The sequence below is a fragment of the Typopeltis vanoorti genome, chromosome 7, assembly GCF_054136105.1.
Source record: "Typopeltis vanoorti isolate ZY-2024b chromosome 7, IOZ_Tvanoo_1.0, whole genome shotgun sequence".
Lineage (NCBI taxonomy): Eukaryota > Metazoa > Arthropoda > Arachnida > Uropygi > Thelyphonidae > Typopeltis > Typopeltis vanoorti.
Window position 1 is genome coordinate 74,586,693 of NC_143555.1, and position 24,095 is coordinate 74,610,787.

The window sequence follows — 24,095 nt, forward strand, 5'->3', positions numbered from 1 at the left end:
AATACACCGGAGCAAATATAAATTCGAAAGATTATTTATGGAATCAGCCTCTGCCCTAAGAAACTCTCCAAACCTCAACAAATTTGGTTGTATGCGACTGCCCCAAATTTGGGAGGCATACATCAGCAGACCTTCAGCCCAACAGCCAAGAATGCCTACTTAGCCCGCCAGAGGGCACCATCAGGACTTCTAGGAGAAAGATAGCTTCGTATCTTCATTTCCAGTTACTATATTGTTAGAGCCTGTTGTGCTCCTGCCTTTTGTAAGTTCCTTTAGAAAATGGCAATGAGACATTGCCGAAATATCGGAAATATCTATTAAAGTATTATTTAATTTATATTCGGATCTACGTTGTTTCAATTCCCTAAGTTATTTAGAAATGCATAACCAACGTATAAGCCTATCTACGAGAAGCAGCTGCTTCTGCAATGTCATTTCCCTTAATTCCAAAGTGGCTGGGAATACAACACAACCGAACACTGAAATTAAGGGTCTTTATTTTGTCCAAGAGTTGAAGCATTTCACCAAAATTGGATATGGATTATACACCAGAGAGGGGATAGCCTATAAAGAACTCAAAGAGTCTATATAAATTATACACTTCTGGTAGGAGTTTTCTTTGATATGCACAAGTACAAGCTGAATGGCATGCAATTCTGCTGTATAGTTACTGCAAATAGGTGGGATCTAGTCAGGGATTGGAATGTTAGGGAATACAGAAGAAAACAACAGAGATCTCTGATCTTAAACCATCAGTGTAGATGGCAAGAAGTCAGAGTGAGCTGCTCTGTGCATTGAACAATTGAAGGTAAACAGATGAGGGTGTATGAAACTTCTGTAGTTGACAAATTAAGAGGTTGCAGGATGGGTGCAAGCCTGCCAATGAGGAATGCTGTTTTGTTTTATTAATGTTGTCAGCACTCATGGTAATAGCCTCCATACCCTCTTTAAAGTGCATACCAGAAGGATGGATGGCAGTTTGGCATCTGTGATACAGGACCTCCCAAAGTAGAGAAAAGAGACTAGTCCATGTAAGATGATCTGGAAGGAATTTTATTTTATAATTAAGAGACATATATTTTCTTCTAAGTGATGGGGGGGGGGGGTATTTGATTCAACATAATGGCTTCATGCTTCTAATGCTTCATGAATGTACATCTGGGCTGTTAACACAAATGTGATGTAATGTTTACGTATGCATCGAAAAGTATCCTCTTCATGAAGCATTAGTATATTGTGTACTTTTAGGAATCACACGAAGTCTGGAAACAATTAGGGAATTCTTTAACAGGAATAAATGCAAAAATATAATATCGGTAATATTGCTATTCAGTGGATTTCACATCTAGCACACCTGGAATATTCGCCCCTGGTACAGAGAAGTTTTTTTTCAGCAGATAACCTGCATTCCGCACAAAGGGATCACGAAGTGATACAATCAATTGCTTATTTGAAGTTGTCTTTCGATGAGCCGCATATTGCAGGAACGACAGCATATTGTGAAATCATCGGCATAAAGACAGTTGTCTAATGTGGGAGGAAACCGTTCAGTAATTGATTCACTTTAATAGCAAAGAGGGTCACACTTAGAAGATGGAGTTTCTCAGGGTCAGAACCCTGAGAAACTCCATCTTCTTGATGATATGGTCAAGATAATGTGCTACCCACCCAGACTTGGAACACATAGCCAGACAGAAAGTTCTTAATAAAAACAGGAAGGTATCGCCTCAGACTAAGATTAAACAGATCCTTTAACATGCATATCTCCAGGTATCAAAGGTTTTTTCCATGTCAAAGAACACTGAAACTACGTGTTCTCATTTCAGGACAATGTATATTACCGTGTATCCTTCTCCTCTGTCCAAGGAAGCAGTCACTTTATTGTAATAAGTAAGTAGATTATTAAAGCATGACCTCCCTTTAGCAAATTCATGCTATCCGTCAAATATAATACCATTGTTATCAACCCAACTCTGGATCCTAGTTCTCACAAGCTTCTCCAACAACTTAACCACAAAACCTGACACACAGATAAGCCTAGTTTGATGCTAGTTTGATGCTTGAGTTCTATCACCTCCTTTATGAAGTGGCACAATCTTGTCCTCCTTCCACTCCTTAGAACTTGACTGACTGCAAGACTCGTTATTATTATCATTATTATTATTATTACTGACACTTATGTAACACGAATAAATAATGTAATAAATTATTCTTATAATCAAATCTTATAATCAAACTTCTAGGGAGTCCAAAGCAGTGGCGCACTCAGGATTTAATCTTGGAGGGGGCTGAGTACTCAAGATTTAATCTGGGGGGGGGGGGACGAGCACTCATGATTTAATCTTGGGAGGCGGCAAGTTGAGTAGACGATTTGAGAATACACACTACGCATTGCATACGACCTATGACTGAGCATCTGCAGTAATCGCCAATACATGATACTGGTGATCTCTGGCCTGGCTAGGGGAAACAAAGTATCACCAGAGCACTACTTTTTTCGCCTTGCATTCACAACGGCCGTGATTCCTGAGAGCTATAGGGTATTCCCACCTGATGTGACCGCTAATTCATAAGTAGTATAGAAATAGAAGACACGACACAACATAAATAAATTTTTAAAAAAAATTTAATTATGAAAAGATTTCTTTAAAATTTTCTAGTGTTTTTTCCTTTTTCTTTAGGGGAGGGCCAGGGCCCTTTGGCCCCCTCCCTGGGTGCACCAATGGTCCAAAGACTCATTGATGGAGGGCACCTAACTCTACAGCTCTCTGTCTCCACCACTCAATCCACCAACTACACCAACGGCATCTACCGCTCACCACTACCATTAGTATTTTGCACTGACAATGACAAACATCCATGCCCACAGCAGGATTTGAACCTGCAGCCTTTTGGCTGGAGAGCAGATACGCTAACCACTCAACCAGCCAGGCCAGGAAAAAAAAAAAAATGGTGAGGGGACGATAATATTATTATTACATGACACCTCCGTGGAGTCCAAAAAAGAATCATCGAGGGAGGGCACCTACTCCACAACTTTCCATCTCCACCACTCAATCCACCAATGCCATCTACTGCTGTTGAACACCACCACTAGTATTTTCATAGACAGTCACAAACATCCATGCCCATGCTGGGATTCGAACCCACAGCCTTTTGGCTGGAGAGCAGATATGCTAACCACTCGGCCATCTAGGCTGGCAATGTGGCACTGGATGTGATCTTCCTTCCTAGTTCAGTTGTATACCTGAATAGTTGTAATTTGTTATTTGTTCAATAATAGTACTTTCCAATTCTAATTTGCATCTTTTTGTATCTTGTGATATTGTCATATCTTCATATCATATAATTTTGCTGCTTTATTAAATATGTAGTAATATTTGTAGTTAAGTTTCAATTTCTGCAATTAATAGTACATCATCATCTGCATAACATATAGTTCTTATTATTCTATTATTTATTTTCACTCCTTAGATATATAGATATTATATAATTTTTTTTTATTAAGTGCATTTTTAATATACTGCTTTGTGAGTTTCTTTATATGGAGGATTGATGTGCAAAAAATTTACAACCAGTGTAATAGTATAAATTAATATATAATTAAAAAAATTTTCCTTCCATGTTAGGCTTATTCAATCTGTCATCCAAATAATTTGGCACCACTGTAACCTAATTAATGATTTGACAGTGCATGTAATCATATCTCATGGAGTATTAATGGCTATCAGTTGCATGTGTTCTGGCCAGGTTGCCTGTTTTGTGGGATGAAAAATCCTCTTTTCCAAGAGAAAAATCCATGCTACTTTCATATGAGACCACAACTCACTTTTGTTTGAAAAGTCCTGATGAAGGTTCTTTGCATCCTAGATGGAATTTGACCCCAGGTCTTTCCAGCCAAAGTGTACTGTCAAAATTGACTGAGCTATGGAGGCTGTTAAATCAAAAATTAAAAAATATATATATGTTCCCTTTTATTCTCTAAATAAACAGTATATATATATATATTATAAAATTATAAATAAATATATGAGATATTACTATGACAGGAGGTCCAAGTATCAGTGGATTTGGTTTATGCTGTTTAACTGCCGGTGAAGATTTCAGTATTTTAAAAATCAAATATGGTTGCAGGCATGTACTGGCTGGATAGCAGCCTGCTCTTATGTTTAAAATTCCCTTACTAACTATTATTATTAGTAGTAGTAGTACAGGCAACTCTAAGGAGTCCTTAGACTCATCGAGGGAATCCCTAACATCATGTCAAGAACAACTATTCATTAATTATCAACTTTTTCTTGACTACTAGTATTAATCTATGTTAGTCAAGTAAATATTAGTTTAATATCCAACGTTTCACTGACTGATATCTGTCAGCATTTTCAAAGGAATACACTGGTAAGCAATAGAAAGTAACAAAAACTAGAAAACTAACTGACAATCCAAAAATTATATAAAGTTATCACTGTGCATGATATAATGATATAAGGTATATTTATATTATTACTTTATTATAGTATATTATTTTAGTATATTACTTTACTTATACAATGATATAAATAAAGTGTTGCAAGCGCAACGTGTTATTTGTTGAGATATTTAATGTAATTTTCATGAAAGTTCATTTCTTTTTGGTTAAATGATCTGATTAGAGTTTTCCATATATCTGGTAAGATTAGGCCTTGATTCTTATTTAAGTTACCTGTTGAAAGGGCAACTGTAGCAGCTTCTTTAAATGTTCTGGAATGGTAGTTGTCGTCTATGTAAGGCATATGACTCATATCCCATTCAATATTATGGTTGGTAGAGGCAAAGTGTGAAGAAAGGCCTGATATATCCTCTCTGTTATTCCTTACATAGCCTATGTGTTCTTTCTTTCTTGTATCAAAACCTAGATGTCTGTCCGATGTAATTAATACCGCAAGAACAAGGTATGCTATAAACTCCAGAGTATTTGTAGAAAAGATGGCTATCTTTCGGTGATCTTATAAGCTTTTGAATGATCTCAATAGGTTTGAAGGTTACTCTTGTTGATATTATATGGTTTTAGAAGAAGAGCTAAGTTTCAGGATGTGGCACTAACAAATGGAATTGTTATAGAGCTGATGTATTGGGTTTCACCTTGTTGTCTTTGCAGTATGTCACTAAATAGAATCTTGTTGATGATTCTTGTAGGGTAGCCATTTAGGGATAGATCTTTGGATATTTTCATTAATTCTTCTTGTAGGTTGCCAGGGTCTGTGGTAGGGCCGGCCATCTCGGGGGTGCAGTGGATGTAATGCACCCAGGCCCCACGATTGAGTGGGTACAGTCGTACACATTTGCAGAAACGTATTATATTTCGAATGTGGTTTTTTTTGTTTTCCTGTGCCAAAATCATTTGCAGGTAAGAGGTTTTACAATACATTTATTTTGAGTCGTTTAATTTTTACCTTTGAAAAATATTTTAGGGCCCCAAAAGGTTTCTTGCACCCAGGCTCCTCTATAGAGAAGGCCGGCCCTGGTCTGTGGTGCACTGTATAGCTCTTTTTTTGAGCATATGGATAATGCTCAGTTTCTGGGATATGTGGTGAGATGAGTCTAAATGGAGGTAGCATCCAGTGTTAGTAGGTTTTCTATATACTGACAGGTTGATGCTATTGTCAGATTGTTTCTTAATAAGGACGTCTAGGAATGGAAGTTTATTATCTTTTTCTAGTTCCAATGTGAACTTGATGGTGTTGTGGAAGCAATTAATTTTGTTTAGATAATCAATTAATTCTTCTTTTTTGTGATTCCAAATGATGAAGATGTCGTCAGTATACCTAAACCATGTGGTTGGTTTTGGGGTAATTTGGGATAAAATTTGAGTTTCTAGATTTTCTAAGAATAGGTCGGCACAAGAAGGAGAGAAAGACTCATGGCTAATCCAGTGAGTTGTTTGTAGTAGGTTTTTTTGCCATGTAAAATAATTTGAAGTTAAGCAATGCTTGAACAACTTGGTGATGTTGGGTGCAAATAAGTTCGCTAAGATATCGATGACTTCTGAAACTGGTATATTTGTGAACAGAGATGTGAACATCCAGGCTTGTCATAATATTATCTTCAGAGAAACTGATGTTTTTTAATTTCTCCAAGAAATGTTGATAGTTCTTGATATAAGAATCCGTGTTGTGAATGTGTTCTTGTAACATTTTGGCTAGATATTTTGATAGTCTGTAAGTAAGGGAATGAATGCCATCTATTATTGGACTTAATGGTGTGCTTTCTTTATGGATTTTTCGAACATCGTATAGTCGTGGAGTTAACGGATGCATAGATTTTAGTTTCTTGATTAAGTGTACAGGCCAGTTGGTCATATCACATAACAGTTCATTGGTATCAAGATGGTTTTTGTGAGTAGGATCTGTGTTAAGAACAATATAGAGTTCATCAGAAGTAACCTTCTGATGAACTCTGTAATATCAGAGTAACCTTCAAACCTATTGAGACCATTCAAAAGTTTATAAGATCACCGAAAGATAGCCATCCTTTCTACATATACTCTGGCATTTATAGCATAGCTTGTTCTTGCAGTATTAATTTACATCGGACAGACATCTAGAAGTTTTGATACAAGAAAGAAAGAACACATAGGCTATGTAAGGAATAACAGACAGGATATATCAGGCCTTTCTTCACACTTTGCCTCTGCCAACCATAATATTGAATGGGATATGAGTCATATGCTCTACACAGAAGACAACTACCATTCCAGAACATTTAAAGAAGCTGCTACAGTTGCCCTTTCAACAGGTAACTTAAATAATAATCAAGGCCTAATCTTACCAGATATATGAAAAACTCTAATCAGATCATTTAACCAAAAAAAAAATGAACTTTCATGAAAATTACATTAAATATCTCAACAAATAAAATGTTGTGTTTGCAACATGTGTATTATATCATTGTATCACGCACAGTGATAACTTTATATAATTTTTAGAATTGTCAGTTAGTTTCCTAGTTTTTGTTACTTTCTATTGCTTACCAGTGTATGCCTTTGAAAATGCTGACAGATATCAGCCAGTGAAACGTTGGATATTAAACTAATATTTACTTGACTAACATACAGAATTAAGTCTTTAATTTATTAATACTAGTAGTCAAGGCCATAATATGAATCGACAAAATCGCTAAACGAAAGGTACGCAATCTTGAAAGTTTAAAACGTAGAAAGGCTAGGTATTTGAACCATTTGACATTCTTGAAAAGTTGTCGCAACAACAACGTTATACCAAAATTTTTTCACCAAAAACAGCTTTTTAAGTCAAAAAAAGCTTATATCATTTACCTCAATACAGCATTCGCTCTACATAGGGAAAAAATTTGTCATTCGAGATTCATACTCAACCAAATCAGACTCCCAATGCTATGACTTATTCACAAACATTTCTAATATCCTAGATGAAGAAATTTGGCAATGTTTGGACAACATGATTCAAAAATGTTATACAAAAACTTTCAATCCAAGTAAAAAGACACAAATTAAAAAATTTAATGCACTATATGATAATGACATAAACTCCAAACCTTCCCTACCAGACAACCAAGTCATTGTGAACCAATCTAATCACATCTTAACAAAACTAGAGATTTCTATTCTCAAAAAAGGATTCAATTTTGCCTTAAAACTAATTACTATTCCAAAAATGGACTTTATCTGCAAGTTAGAGAAAGCCTTCTCATTATTTCCACACACACAATAGCCAATGACTTACGATTAAAAAGCAGTGTAATCCTCTCTGCTCCCTCAAGATATTCTCACACCAAATCTAGCACTATGGAAAGAAAAATACTACTGAAATTAAGGAACAACAAAGAAATTATTATACTGAGAGCAGACAAAGGCAACAACACTGTCATCTTAAATACTACGGAATATGAGGAAAAGATCAATAATCTATCTATGTTGTTCTTAACACAGATCCTACTCACAAAAACCATCTTGATACCAATGAACTATTACCTGATATGACCAACTGGCCTGTAGACTTAATCAAAAAACTAAAATCTATGCATCCGTTAACTCCAAGACTATATGGTGTTCGAAAAATCCATAAAGAAGGCACACCATTACGTCCAATAGTAGATGGTATTCATTCCCCTACTTACAGACTATCAAAATATCTAGCCAAAATGTTACAAGAACACATTCACAACACAGATTCTTATATCAAGAACTCCCAACATTTCTTGGAGAAATTAAAAAACATCAGTTTCTCTGAAGATAATATTATGGCTAGCCTGCATGTCACATCTCTGTTCACAAATATCCCAGTTTCAGAAGTCATCGATATCTTAGAGAACTTATTCCCACCCAACATCAACAAGTTGTTCAAGCATTGCTTAACTTCAAATTATTTTACATGGCAAAAAAAGCCTACTACAAACAACTCACTGGATTAGCCATGGGTCTCTCTCTCTCCTTCTTATACTGACCTATTCTTAGAAAATCTAGACTCTCAAATTTTATCCCAAATTACCCCCAAACCAACCACATGGTTTAGGTATGCTGACGACATCTTCATCATTTGGAATCACAAAAAAGAATTAACTGATTATCTAAACAAAATTAATTGCTTCCACAACACCATCAAGTTCACATTGGAACTAGAAAAAGATAATAAACTTCCATTCCTAGACGTCCTTATTAAGAAACAATCTGACAATAGCATCAACCTGTCAGTATATAGAAAACCTACTAACACTGGATGCTACCTCCATTTAGACTCATCTCACCACATATCCCAGAAACTGAGCATTATCCATATGCTCAAAAAAAAGAGCTGTACAATGTACCACAGACTCTGTGGACCTACAAGAAGAATTAATGAAAATATCCAAAGATCTATCCCTAAATGGCTACCCTACAAGAATCATCAACAAGATTTTCTTTAGTGACATACCGCAAAGACAACGAGATGAAACCCAATACATCAGCTCTATAATAATTCCATTTGTTAGTGCCATATCCAGAAAATTAGCTCTCCTTCTAAAACCATATAATATCAACAAGAGTAACCTTCAAACCTATTGAGATCATTCAAAAGCTTATAAGATCACCGAAAGATAGCCATCTTTTCTACAAATACTCTGGAGTTTATAGCATACCTTGTTCTTGCGGTATTAATTACATCGGATAGACATCTAGAAATTTTGATACAAGAAAGAAAGAACACATAGGCTATGTAAGGAATAACAGAGAGGATATATCAGGCCTTTCTTCACACTTTGCCTCTACCAACCATAATATTGAATGGGATATTATGAGTCATATGCCCTACATAGAAGACAACTACCATTCCAGAACATTTAAAGAAGCTGATACAGTTGCCCGTTCAACAGGTAACTTAAATAAAAATCAAAGCCTAATGTTACCTGATATATGGAAAACTCGAATCAGATCATTTAACCAAAAAGAAATGAACTTTCATGAAAATTACATTAAATATCTCAACAAATAAAATGTTGCGCTTGTGACACACATATTATATCATTGTATCACACACAGTGATAACTTTATGTAATTTTTAGAATTGTCTGTCAGTTTCTTGGTTTTTGTTACTTTCTATTGCTTACCAGTGTATTCCTTTGAAAATGCTGACAGATATCAGTCAGTGAAACGTTGGATATTAAACTAATATTTACTTGACTAACATACAGAATTAAGTCTTTAATTTATTAACTATTCATTAACATTCACACAGTAGCTATCATATGTCGCCTTGAACTCATTTACAGTCATGGCACTCACAACAGACTCTGGCAGCTTATTCCGCTCATTCACTGCTCTCGAAGTAATTCCTGACCACACTCTTTCCCAGCTTCCATGGATGGCCCGTAGTCCTCCCACCATCAGTCCTATTCTCAAAAATATCTTCTGAATTAATCTTATAGAAACCCTTCAGTAATTTGAATGTCTCAATCATATCAACTCTTTTCTGCCTATCAACCAATTTCTGCAACCAAGAAATCTTCAACCTGTTCTCATAAGGTTCATACCATAGACCTGCGATCATCTTGGTCACTGCAAAATTTCGACATCCTGTGCATTCACTATTGATCTACCCAACTTTGCATCATCAGCAAACAAATGAACAGTTCCTCTCAGATCCTTTCGTATATCGTTAATGAACAAATTAAACTGGAGTACAATTCCACCAATGTGGTATACTGCTGCTAATCTTTTCATCCCAAAATGCATAACCATACATTTTGCTACATTAAATTGACATCCATCCCCCTTAGCCCAGCCCTCCAAACTATCCAAATCATCCTGCAAAATTTCTACATCCTATGCATTCACTATTACTCTACCCAACTCTGCATCATCAGCAAACAAATGAACAGTTCCTCTCAGATCCTTTCCTATATCGTTAATGAACAAATTAAACAGTAGTGGTACAAGAACAGAGCTGTCATTTCAACTTTTCTTTAATTTGATTAAGCGAAGTTATCAGTGTGGCATAGGTGCATATTATTGTAGCTGTATGTGACTGGACAAGTAACAGTATTTAAATTGTGCTTGTAATTTATATGGTATACACAGTGCTAGCAGTTTTTTTTTTTTTTTGCTTTCATAATTTTAAAATATGACAGTAATGAGAATATAGTTTATATGTATATGGTGGTATCATTGTGTATATAGATAGAAGTTTACAAATAAATAGTGAGCTATGTAAAATGCAGTGCTCTGCATGATAATCTTTGGAACAGTGCAATAATTATTTATATGATGCTTAACTTAACATGTATTACTTATCATATAAGTAATAACATGATATCAAGTATATTATCCATATATTATTATAATGGTGCCTCCATGGAGTCAGAAGACTCATCACGGGAGTCCCCACATTGACACGCTAACCATTATTCACACAATACTTATCATACTTCTCCTTAAACTCATTCACAGACGAAGCACTAACAACTACCTCTGGCAATGCATTCCATACATTCACGATTCCTCCAAGAAAAAAAATCTAGTACTAAGATTCTTGTTAACCTCACTCCTACACAATTTTCAGGGATGATCCCTTGTTCTTTCCCTTTCTGCACTATACAGAAAAAAAACTCACCAGTATCAATAATTTAAAACCCCTTTAATAACTTATATGTTTCTATCATATCCCTTCTCTTTTATGCCTATCAGCTATTTTTTGGAGACCTTTGATCTATCCTCATAGGAAACATCCCACAGATCTGCAACAATGTTTGTCTCTCGCCTCTGGATTCCCTCCACCACTTCTTCATCACCAATAAATTCAGGTGATCGAATCTGTGTGTAACAGTCTGGATGTGGCTTTATTAATGCCTTATAAAGTGGAACAATAAGTTCCCTATCCTTGCTTGTCAGTGTGTTATTCAACAACCATATAATTTGATGTGCTGTTTTGGCCACCTTTATAATATGCCCTCTAAACTTCAGTTTTCTGTCTACAATCACCCCCAAATCCCTTGTCTTGTCAGCTTCCTGCAGTTCATTTCCATTAAAATAGTGCACACTATGATCTCATCCTCCCAAAGTGCATCACCTTACATTAGTGATGTTAAACTGACAGCCATTTACTTTGGCCCATGCTGCCAGCATTTTTAAGTCATCTTGCAAGATATCTACATCACCTTTATTGACTACTGCTCTTGTTATATTGCATCATTAGCAAACAAATGAATAATTCATGTCAACTTCTTTCCATAATCATTAATGTATATTAATATTAATGTACAAATTAAACAACAGAGGACCAGGTACTGAACCCTGATCGGATCTGTGTGTAACAGTCTAGATGTAGCTTTATTAATGCCTTATAAGGTGGAACAATAAGTTCCCTATCCCTGCTAATCACCTGCCTTCTCCTGGACTCGGTTCCTCCATAAACCACTCTTTGATATATGTCCTTCAGCCATTTAATCCAAATCATCAGCTTCGGATCCATCCCATTTGCTCCATTTTATGGAACAAAGTTCCACGTGGAATCCTGTCAAATGCCTTTGCAAAGTCCAGCAGTATCACTGAGTATCAATGGAGATGGATAAAAGATTTCCTTTATCCATCTCCACTGTTACTTTATTATAGAAAGTAAGTAAGTTACTAAAGCAAGACCTACCCTTCACAAAACCATGTTGTTCCTTATAAAGTATCATATTTCTGTCCACCCAGTCCTAAATTCTAATTTTTATAAATTTCTCCAAAAACCTTAACCACCACTTCTGATATATTGATTGGTCTATAATTTGTTAATTCTGCCTTGGAGCGTTCCTTATGCAGTGAAATTATTTTCTCTTCTTTCCACTCTATTCGAACTTTACCAGAACTGGGCTTGAATTAAACAGCTTGGTCAGAGGAGGTACTAATTCTCTTGCACATTCTTGTAACACATGGACCAATATGCCATCTAACCATATGGCAGAATTAGCATTAAGGTTCTGCAGTATACTAAGCACCTCTATTTCTTCTATCTCTAGTCTCGCTCTTTAGTCAGTGACACATTTGACATTGAAATAACTCAGCTATTTAATTTGTTTCTATTACTTCCTTAACATTACCACTTTTTTAATTCATTCTTCCATAGTTATTCTCCTTTTACTTGCCACATAGGGAAAGAACTCCTATGGTTTATTTTGAGTGCATCAGCTAGCTTCCTCTCATAATTAGCTTTGCCCTTTCTTACCATACAGGTCGTCCTTGCTGTACGTTGTACTGCTCATGGGTATGCTGATCACCTCTTTCTTTATACTTCCTCCACAACCTTTTCTTCTCTTTCTTTTCTTTAAAGATAAAGAAGAGGTTATAATAATAACAACATTTTCTTTATCAGGAATAATCATATTATTCCTCCAGGATATGGAGGAATAATATGATTCCTCCATATCCTGCTTCCTCTGGTTATACATTCTGATACTGCTTTCCTTCAACACCCTTTGACAATCTCCCATGCACCATTAACGTCTCTCCTGTTCAAATTCTCATACCATAGCACTGTTGAAAGCTAACTTCTGAGTTAGTCATAATCACCAGCCTTGTAATTCCACACATACCCTTTTTTAACAGAAAATTCTGCACTGCTTACAGTCTCCCAGGTCAAAACCACATGATTGCTTTCCCCAAGTGGAGACGGTGTGACTAAATTGGTTATTGATATACTCTTCGATGCTATAACTAGATCGAACACTTTCAAACCGCTTGTCCTTTCCATTACATGCTGTCTCAGGCAATTATCTTAACAGTGGTATAAACTGTATTTCCTTCCTTCCTGGCGACCATTCCTACTCCCAGTCTATGTCCCTATAGTTGAAATCCTCCATAATAATTATTCAAACTGCACTCATCTTGCAAATTTGCCAATGCAGACCATCTACATTCTCTCTTATATCCCCTGGATTATAGCAGCAACCAATTAGATATTTCATCCTGTTGATTTCTATCTCATGCCAAATAGCCTAAAGTGAACTGCCCTCTGCATACCTGTCCTCTTGAAACACTTCTACTCTTTAAGCCAAAAAGAGTAGAAACACTTCTACTCTTTTTGGCTTAAACTCTTCATCTATTATTAGTAAAATCCCTCCCTCATTCTGTCCCCTCTGTGCTGCTTCTCATGATATAAATTGAATCACAGAAAATTTTGCATTCTTTGGTTACCTGCAGAAAAGATCAATTTTTAAAATAAAATTCAAATATTTTGTTCATTTTTCAGTTTTTTCTTTCTTTTTCTTTTTAATAAATTTTAAAAGGGATTTTAATTTACATTCAGTAACCGATAGCGATTACCTTCATGTCGCTTGTAATCTAAATCTGCAATTCACAAGCTTACTATAAACTAGCATGGGAAGTAATGGGGAGGGGGTAAGAATGCCCTTAGTTACTCTTAAAAATAAATAGTTTTACCAGTGAAGAAAAGAAATTTCTGAAATGTGAAATTTCTTAATACGCCATTAGGATATTAGGATTAGCTTTGAGAAGTGTTGGCAGGATTATTATATCAGATATGCTAGTAGGACTGTTATTATTATTATTATTAAACCTCCATGAAGTCAAGACTTGTTACAGAAGGTTCCACTGTTACACACACACAGTTTATCATACCATGCTTTAAATATGTTCACTATCCGTGCGGTTAGCCTAGGCTTTTCGCAACCATTATGCCTGGGGGGAGAAGTGTCCTGAGTTCGATTCCTGTTGCCGACATGATGAGTAGCTTAAGGATCTTCCTCAGCCATAGCCAAGTTAGCCGGTCTTGGGCATAGGCAGCAGGGGGGGGGGCGGACCCTGCTGCCTACGTTTCTGGGTTTTTTCATCCCTCAAGCAGGCAAACCGGCCCCGTGAACACACAGATCTGCAGCCATAAATTCCTAACCCCCATGAGGGGGCTCAACTTGCCCCAGTAGGGATGGGGGAGAAAAGGGAGGAAATTCCATATGAATAAATAAATAAATATGTTCACTGTTTCTGCACTCACCACACTCTTGGGCAATGCATTCCAATCAATCACCACTTTCCATGAAAAAAATCTGCTTCCTCACCTTGCTCACACTCCTTATACAGCTTTCAGGTTTGAACCCTTGTTCTCTCCCTGTATCTTCATCCATTCTATGCAAAACTTCTCCCACATTAATCAGCTTATATGTCTTAATCATATCCCTTCTCCCTCTCCTACTTGCTAATTTCTGCAAATTGCATTTTCTCAATCTGTCTACACATTCAACATTCCAGAGACCAGAAACCACCTTAATCATCTCTGCACCTTTTTCAATACATCTTCATCTTTTTGAAAACCAGGTGACCAAATCTTTGCAGAGTAATCTATATGTGGCCTGATCATAGCCTTATACAAGGGAACCATAACATCCATACTTCTAGGATTCAATACCCTCTGCATCATTCCCATTATCTGCTGTTCTGTTTTCACAATTTTAGCAATATGTTCTCAAGAAGAATTAAACACCAATGGACCTAAAGCAGAACCTTGGGAGACTTCACTAGTAACTTTCCTCTTCTGGGATATTGCTCCTCCATAGACAACTCACAGATACCTATCAGACAGCCAATATCCAATTCAGTGCACTGATGTGCTGTTTAGTCCCTTCCTTTCCAATTTAATTACCAGCATGTCATGTGGTAATTTACAGTATATCCTACTTGTTTTGTGTGTCATGAATTTTACCATCAACTTTCTCCTTTTGAAAATGCATTAAACAATAAACATCTAGAATTATCCTAAAAATCGTTTACTGTTTTATTTATGCAGAATGTGTTTAATGTGAATGAACTAAATCATGTTAAAAGATTTTGGAGTCAAATGGTACTAATGTAGAAATTTTTTCACTTGGTTACAAATTCAGTTCAACTTGCCAATAAATTATATTCTTATTTGATCTTTTATTCAAGTGTGAGCAAAGAAATATTTAAAGATATGAGTATAATTATTTAAAGATAATCATAAAAAGTTAAGTTTTTCATGAAGTTTGTAGCCTTTAATCTCATTGTTGATTGCATATTTTTATCTCTCCTGGTCTAATATTGCCTGTATCATGTTTATTGTTTTCATTTAAGAGAATAGTGCCAGATTTTTTTCATTTTATTTTGGGAGTAATTTATACACAGATTTTATTTCCAGGTTTATCTATGAAAAATGGCTTCAGTTTCAGAAACATCAGAGTGGTATTTGAAAAGATTAGGGTTGTTTTCAACTGAGTTTATAATTCATCTCAACGGGCAAGAGATTATTATTAAGAGAAGTGCTTTACCACATTCTAAATATGCTGTTCACGTATCACGCAGACATGCTTGTTTTCGGAGAAGTGAAAATAGAGAGTGGTCAGTGAAAGATTTGAAGAGTACAAATGGAACTTTCATAAATGGGGAAAAAATAACACCTGGAATATTCTGCACTATACATCTTGGAGATAAAATTGGTTTGGGAATATCCTATGCTAAGAAACACACTGATTATGAATTTATTGTCTGTAGAAAGAGTGAAAATTTTCTCTCTACAGACTTGATGAAAGAAAACAGTGTGTTACGAGTAAATAATTGTATATCAGCTTTGAACTCCAAGTCAAGAACTGAAGATCTTAACTTATGCAAAATAAAAGGCTTTAGTGAACAAGAATTTCAAAAAGGCTGCGGCAGTGTTGCTGTGGAATCGTTTAATGGAAATGAAATATTTGCTTTTAAATCTGGTTTCTCACTAACCAATGTACCAACAAATTCAGAACTTTATTGTTCGGCAGTTAGAAAAAAATATCACTTAAAGCCCTGCAGTGTTGTCTTGGAACGTTATGTTTCTAGTTCTCGCGAAAGCAAAACTGCAGAAAAGAGAAAATTTAAGAGAATTGTTAATAGTACAGATCTCTTAGAGGTGGAAGCTGATGTTACCAGTACACCATTGATTGTTCATCTGAATAAAATGTTTAAAACAGTTTCTGTAATTACATATGACGATCCCATTTCAGAAGGTAAACCAAATAAAGATTCTGAGAACACAGTCAATTTTTTTTCAAAAGCAACAAACTCTTCTCCCTTGATGAGAAAACAAGCAAAAGATAAACCTTGTAATGTTTCATGGAAGAATCCTAAGATGGTGGAGGTATATAACCATGTTAAAATGAAATCAAAAAATGATGCAGTTTTTTCTGCACTATCAAAAAGAGATGCTAAAAGCTGTTTTCCTGTTGAACAAATAAACAACCAACTCATAGAACGTAAAGGAAAGAAAGGGTGTTCCTTGAAAGAGCAAACTGGAAATTGTGATAGAGAAGTTAGGAATGCCAGATCTCCTAAATTTCGAATTATGGAAGAATCTCATCCCAAAATTCAAATTAGTGATGAGATAATTTCATGTGAAACCAGGAATCTGGAAACAGATGTAGGTGCGAAAACTCAAGAGATATTTAGTATAAATGCGGACCATACTTACGTGAAGAAGCAAAAAATACATATGAATGGGACAGTTGAAAATATGGGTGCTGATTATACCTCTGTGAGTAGACATAAAGACACCTCTGTTAAAGAGTGCCAACTCCAGTTATCAAAATCGCCTTCGTGTTTCCCAGTCATTAAAAATTCAGGTAAGCAAATTACCCAATATGAGTTTAATGGGAAATATCCCAATCAGCATTCTGCACGAAGTGGTACAAAAACGGAAAATATATCACGTGAATTTCATTTCAAAAATGTACAGTATAATACAGAAAATGAGAAAACTGAACCCTTAGTAATAAAACTATTAGAGACACAATCCTGTGGCTCTTCCAAACAAGAATTGATAAGTTCTGATGAAAATGATGAATGGGCATTCCTGACCGACTATGCATCAGAATTACATAAAAGTGATGATGATGAAAGTCACTTTAGGTCAAATCCTTCCAGTTTAGACGTTACAGTTCAAAAGTCTAGTGATTTAGAATCGGGTTCAGCCGATTCACGCAGAGTGTCAGATGATGAGCTCTTACAACAAATTCACGGCAATGACCAAAGTGATGCCGAAAGCAACAACTCAAACAAGCTGGAAGGAAACTTTATTTCTGTCCCAACAGAATCATCTATTTATTCAGATACGAGTGATCAAGAAGCTGCAAGAGAACTGGATTTTAATTATATTGCTAAAGCTTCACGACATTTGAAAACTACATACAACCAAGAAATTATTACTTGTGGCAATAAATTTAGGAAGTCAAATGAAGTGGTAATGACAGCTCCACATCCAATAGTTGTACGACCCAAAGGAGTTCGTGGCCATGAGGAATGGCGGGAAGATCAGGCAGTACAAAAATCTAGCCATTCTTCGAATGCTTGGCAGAAAGTTTCTATTGAAAAAGTATCATCGAAAGTAAAATTGATAAATTCATCCAACAAGAAGAAACAAATATCGAAGCAAAAGACTCATCGAATTCCCATTCGTGGTAGACTTAAGAAAGAGAAGGTTTATGCCAAAGATCAGATAGTTCGGAGTAGAAAGCATCATGGTAAGCGCCTGAAAGAGCAAAACAGGAAGATTTTCAATTCTAACGCAGAAAGAACAAAAACATCTACAAGGAAACAACTTGAAAAAAAAAAGTGCAAACAAAGATGTAACGATATACAGTTTACTGAAAACGAAGCAGTCACGAATCAAAATAAATCAAACGTAAATTTATTAGACTTCATGATTAATTATAAAATTCCAAAGAAGATAAAATGTGACTTAAGTCTCAATAATGGCAGTACTGACCATCTCACATTACATACACCGAATTCTAATCAGCAGGTTTCCAGTTTTGTTGACCAAAGCATGTTATGTAAAGCGGAGGAAGGAACCGTAAACAATGTCGAATACATTCAAGAAGTACAGAAGAGTAAATTTCAGTCATACATAGTTAGAAATACGGATAAGTTTCAAGTAAATATTCAGAATTCCAATGTTTTAAAAAATTCCATTCTTAACCAAAACTCGTACAGTGAAGATATAAATAATGTGGGATATATCCAAGAGAGAAATATTTCAAGTGAATACAGAGGGGAAAATATGAATAAATATTTCATACCCCAGACCTCTACTCAGGTGACTAGTACAATTAACACTTATCCAGTTCAGAGCAATTTTTCAAATACTACGTGTGGTGCCGGTGCCCCTTTTACTGGATATTTATTTTCGCAATATAATCTTCAAGGTTACTATTACTCGCATCCTAATATACAAGTAGGAAATCATATCCCACAATGGCAACAGCACTCATTGTCATACCCAACATATTTGAACCAGCAGACATGGGTACCACCCACAAATATCCCATTTGGTGTTTGGTATCAGTATTGGCAGCATCCATTTCATAATAGAGTAACTCAACAGACTACCTTCTCAGGCAGAGAAAGCCATTGTCATCCAGAATTAACAGGAGAAACTGTCTTGTTGCCTAACGTAGTGTGCACAAATAGTGTACCAAATGTTCAACAGTGCAGTGTTTCATTAAATGGTGACTGCTTATCACCTCTTCCAATGGACATCGATAATTTTGCTGAAACAGATAACTCTGAGCCATTAAATGGAAATCAAGTTGCTAAAGAAAACCAAGTTCAAGATGCATGCATGGATTATTTGCCAGGTATACCTAAAACTAACAACGATGTTCTTTCACCGTATCAAAAAGAGCTGCCTACCAGTTTTCGGAATCTCAATAAGCAGACCACAGTGTACCCATCAAAACACGATACCATTGAATGTATGGATTTGCCAGTATCTTTCAATAAAAAAGTGATTCCTTTGCCACCACCTTACATTAAACCGAGTGTTGCTATAACCCGAGAAAGGATACTGCTTATAATATTAAATTGGACTGTTAAATGGATAGAGGAACAGATGAATTATGAATATCCACCGCCTCTACTACCAAATGGAGCAGCGGCTGTCAAACTTTCTTACAATACGTTTGATGAATATTTCAATGTTTACAGCTCCTTGTTACTCCATGAAACCTGGGAATACCTATATTGTGAGTCAAAGAATGCGGATAAACCGAGTTGTTTGGTTGCAGTATATGACTATTCAATCGGAAACGAAATGATGGTTTTGGAATGTCAGACAATAGTGACATTAGAGGATATATGGCAGGACAATTTTCTTTTTGAGGGACATTTAGTTATTTTAAATCTGTGTCAAAAGAAGAATCTATTACAAGTATTTGGATATATCACTGAACATAAGTTCGAATCCCCACCATCAAATAGACCTGGTCAACATCCCCTTACAAAAAATTCTGCTGTTAGAGAAAATAAGAGTTCTTTACTTTTTCTGAAAATAATGGTGAAATCAAACCCCATTGATATAAAATGTACAAAGATGGTCAAAGTTTCTGCTGTGTGCAACTTAAGACTATTTCTTAGGCAATGTGATGCGTTGATTAACCTCCCAAATTGTAATCTCGTCAGAGATATACTTAGACCACGGCAAGCTACTTGTACAATTGCAGTGCCATCGAGACAAAACTTCCTTGCCCTTGGTTCCTATAATCATTTACAAAAAAGTGCAATTCTAGGCACTGCTGATGCAGCACTTCGAGCGTATCACATTCCTCAAATTATTATGCTTCAAGGTCCTCCTGGAACTGGAAAAACACATACTGTTGTGGGTATAATCCAGCAAATGCTGCATATGCAAAGTAAAACACAGTCCGTGAAAATTTTGGTCACTGCTCCTTCAAATGTAGCACTCGATGAACTTGGGCGACGTCTTGTTTACTTGAAGAAAGAACTGCAGAAGAACGAAAAGCGAAAGATACGATTTGTGCGTATTGGCAAATTAGAACATATTCATTCTGATTTGAGGGAATACAGTTTAGAGAACCTGACAGACAGAAATCTGCAATACAAAATTAGGCAAGATGAAGAAAATGGTGATACTCAGATAAGAAAATTTGAGACAGTGATTAACACTTTGCAACTTAAGTTATTAGCAATGAACACTCGTAGAATGTCCGAGCAAGACATCAGAGAAAAAGAAAAAAAACTTAATAAATATTACCATCAGTTAAATGCTTGCTATGAATATAAGAAGAATACAAAAATAAGGTTTCAGCATGATGAGTCACAGAAAGAGAAGATAAGAATAGACGTGTTAAAGTATTCTGATATCATTCTGTCGACACTGAATGATTGCTACGAAGGGATACTAGCGAATACATTTGGGAAAAACGGATCTGTGTCGTTCACGTGCTGTATTGTAGATGAAGCCACACAGTGCACAGAACCTGAAGTGTTAATTCCTCTTATGTATGGGATAACAAAGTTAGTTCTAATCGGTGATCACCAACAACTGCCAACAACTGTATTATCTAAAGTTGCAGCTGGGAATAACTTTCAGCGATCGTTATTCGAGCGTTTTCACCTTCACTTTTTGAAGACATACGATAAATCACCCATGTTTGTACTAAGTGAACAATATCGAATGCATTCGCAAATAGCGCAATTTCCTTCGAGTTATTTCTATTCTGACAAACTCATAACACCTTACAGGATCGATAAAAGATACCAAAGCTGTCCGCTTAAGCCTTATATTATATTTGATGTTCATAATGAAGAACCAGATTTGAGCTCAAAGAAAAATGTGGATGAAACAGATTTCCTCATGGTAATTCTACATGAAATCCTTCAGTTAGTTCCAAAGACCTTCACCATTGGAATAATAACTCCATACCAAGCCCAGAAGCAGTATTTAAAGAGCGTTATAAGAAAGCTATCAAAACAAACACAAATTGAAGTTAATACTATTGATGGTTTCCAGGGTCGTGAAAGGGATATAATAATTTTATGGTGTGTTTGTGCTTCCAGTTTAAATGGTAAAACTGAATTCTTAGGGAAAATGCAGCGTCTAAATGTTGCTATTACAAGAGCCTGTCAATCTCTTATTATCTGTGGTCATTTGAGTTCCCTAGTAGAAGACACTAACTGGAGAGCAGTCATTGATGATGCTCGTACTAGAAATGTGATAATTGTGTCCTCAAATAAAAATCTCTCCCAGTTACTGAAAAAATAAACATGTTTAGAGTGATGTAATTATTGCATATCTTGCACATAATTTTCTTAACCAGTAAGGAAGAAATTTAGATTGTACATACTGTATATATGAGTTTTAATAAACTTTCATTTTTTTTAAATCTTGTATATCTGGGTTTTAATAAATATTCACTGGTTAAAAGTGACTTAACTCACACGGTTCAACATTTGGAGTATGAAATCTGGTGTACAGTATTACTACAGTACGGCTATAGCTCACATTGAATATAAGATGGAGAAAATAGAGACAGCACCTTAAACTAGAATGTTCTAACATTGTTGATGTGATATACAAACAAGGTACCTTGTGAGTGTATTCCATGTTCGAAGTTTCTGCAAGGAAAACTGAAAATACAGTATTACAATACAGTATATACAACTGAGAGTGACAACATATACAAATCTGAATAGAATGATGTGTTAAAACATTACAGTTCAGTTCATTTGATAAAGAACGACCCATTTCTTTGCAAAAAAGCTGACAGCCTGCTAATTATCTGGCCATCTCTTCAATTCAAAATTTAGATGGTAGATGTTAGTTACAGGCGTTAGTAGATGGTAGGCATTAGTAGCCAACATGTTACACCCCAAAGTGTATAATTGCATAAATCCCACATTAACACTGAACTGGTGCACTTTTAACACAAATGTCCTCCTGTGTGCAATACCGTGTTAATGATCTGCTATGTTGGAATTATACAAAGTAATATTGAGGCCAGTGTATCTTTCTTAACTTAATGTATTCTCTAGTCGTTCTAGATAATCTAGTTTTGATAAAAACCAACTGAACTCAAAGTCAAAAGTATTACCATTGCCAAATACAAAGACATATATATCTTCCCACCACAAATATGCATAATGCCATGAAATTGAATGCAATTCTACAAATAATTGCATGCTATTCTGATTATCTTTTTACATGCAGTATGGCTATAACTCACATTGAATAGATTATTATTATTATTATTATTAAACGGCCCTGCCTACTCCCTATATGGGAGCAAATAGGCGTTATCTGATTTTTTTTTAAATTATTATTACATAACACCTCCGGGGAGTCCAAAGACTCATTGAGGGAGGGCACCTATCTATAACTCTTCGTCTCCACCAACCCAACTACCTTCATCATCTACACCAACGCCATCTACCGCCGAACACCACTATTATTTTCACAGACAATCACAAACATCCATGCCCACGACGGGATTCGAACTCACAGCCTTTTGGCTGGAGAGTGGATACACTAACCACTACGTTAACCCAAACATGATTAACAATAATTAGCTACGCTTTATTTTGCATATTTTATGCTTTATCTGAGTAAAATATAAAAAAATAGGTAATGAGAATTTAAATGATAGCATGATAGTGAGCATGCACCAGATGAAAATGATATGGAGTTTGAGAGCAGTGAAAATTTTAAATTTGAATTAAATGAAATGGGTGAGGGATTTAAACATGTGCCTCATATGTTTGATGATACCAGACCTCAACCAGAGCAGCCATTAGTCAGCATTAGTGCATAATTTTCATGTTACCAACCCAACAGTTGGTTTTTCAGAAAAACACAACTGCTTGATAGTGTCTAGAACAGTTTATTACCAGTTATATTACATACCATATACAGATATTATTTTTTGTGTCAATGATAAAGCTAAGGCATATTTTATTGCAAAAGCATAAATTAAAGGTATTGTAAATAGATTTTGATGTAAAGTTGTAACTAAAGTGATAGATTTATGTTTTTGCACTTTATTTTATCGTGAAATACATATATATACAGTGGCACGTATCAGCAGGGCTCAACAAATATGCTCATTCACTTGAACATGGTGAATAGATTGTCACCTGGCAAGTTGTAGACCGGATAAAATAGATTTTTTTTATTTAATAAAGAAATAACTTTCTATACAAAATTATATTTTAAATTTTGAAAAAAAAAACATAGAAGTTTTTTTTTTTCCCCAGAAAGGATGACAAATAATGCAGTAATGAAAACTTATTTGATAGATGTGCAGTTTCTTGTCTGTCATGATTAAAAATAATCATGCTGTCCCTCTCTTCAGTGGTAGGTATCAGCTATTCTTACACAGCAGAATGTCACATGGTCATTACTTGTGAGATATTGAGAGACAACTACACACTCTTAAATGTGTGAAGTGCTGTATTTTGCTGTAACTGTTGACTTGTGTGTGTTTTGCATTTGAACTTAAGCACTCAAGGAAAAAATGATCAATTGATGACTGATAATTTTTCCACAAGTGTATAAGTTCATTCTGATTAAACAGAAACTTTTGATATTTGAACTGTTAAAGATGAGTAACAAGAAAGAAGTCAAACAAGCATTGCTCCATATGTTTTGTCGCAATAAAAATAAGGAAACGATAAACGATTAACCATATAGAGAATTTAAATAATCCTCTTGACAATTTTTGTCATATGGAAGTGAATGCAGAAGTCAGTTTAATTCTTAAAAGAAGAAATTTCAAAGCCCAATAAATATATAAATAATTGTCATATATTTAAAATATGATGATTTTTGATG

General features: G+C 35.4%; 1 protein-coding gene across 1 annotated transcript; it reads left to right on the plus strand.

Annotated features, from left to right (window-relative positions):
* Positions 1 to 1,113: 1,113 nt before the first annotated feature.
* Positions 1,114 to 21,665, plus strand: LOC150104783 (uncharacterized). The gene is made up of 2 exons (XM_090395963.1): positions 1,114 to 1,890; positions 15,639 to 21,665. The coding sequence occupies exon 2, from the start codon at positions 15,654 to 15,656 to the stop codon at positions 21,528 to 21,530; it is 5,877 nt and encodes a 1,958-aa protein (XP_090252089.1). The 5' UTR covers positions 1,114 to 1,890; positions 15,639 to 15,653; the 3' UTR covers positions 21,531 to 21,665.
* Positions 21,666 to 24,095: the final 2,430 nt, after the last annotated feature.

Bases quoted from the DNA above. Each gene is read 5' to 3' on its own strand.
- LOC150104783 (XM_090395963.1), top strand. From the start codon at position 15,654: ATGGCTTCAGTTTCAGAAACATCAGAGTGGTATTTGAAAAGATTAGGG.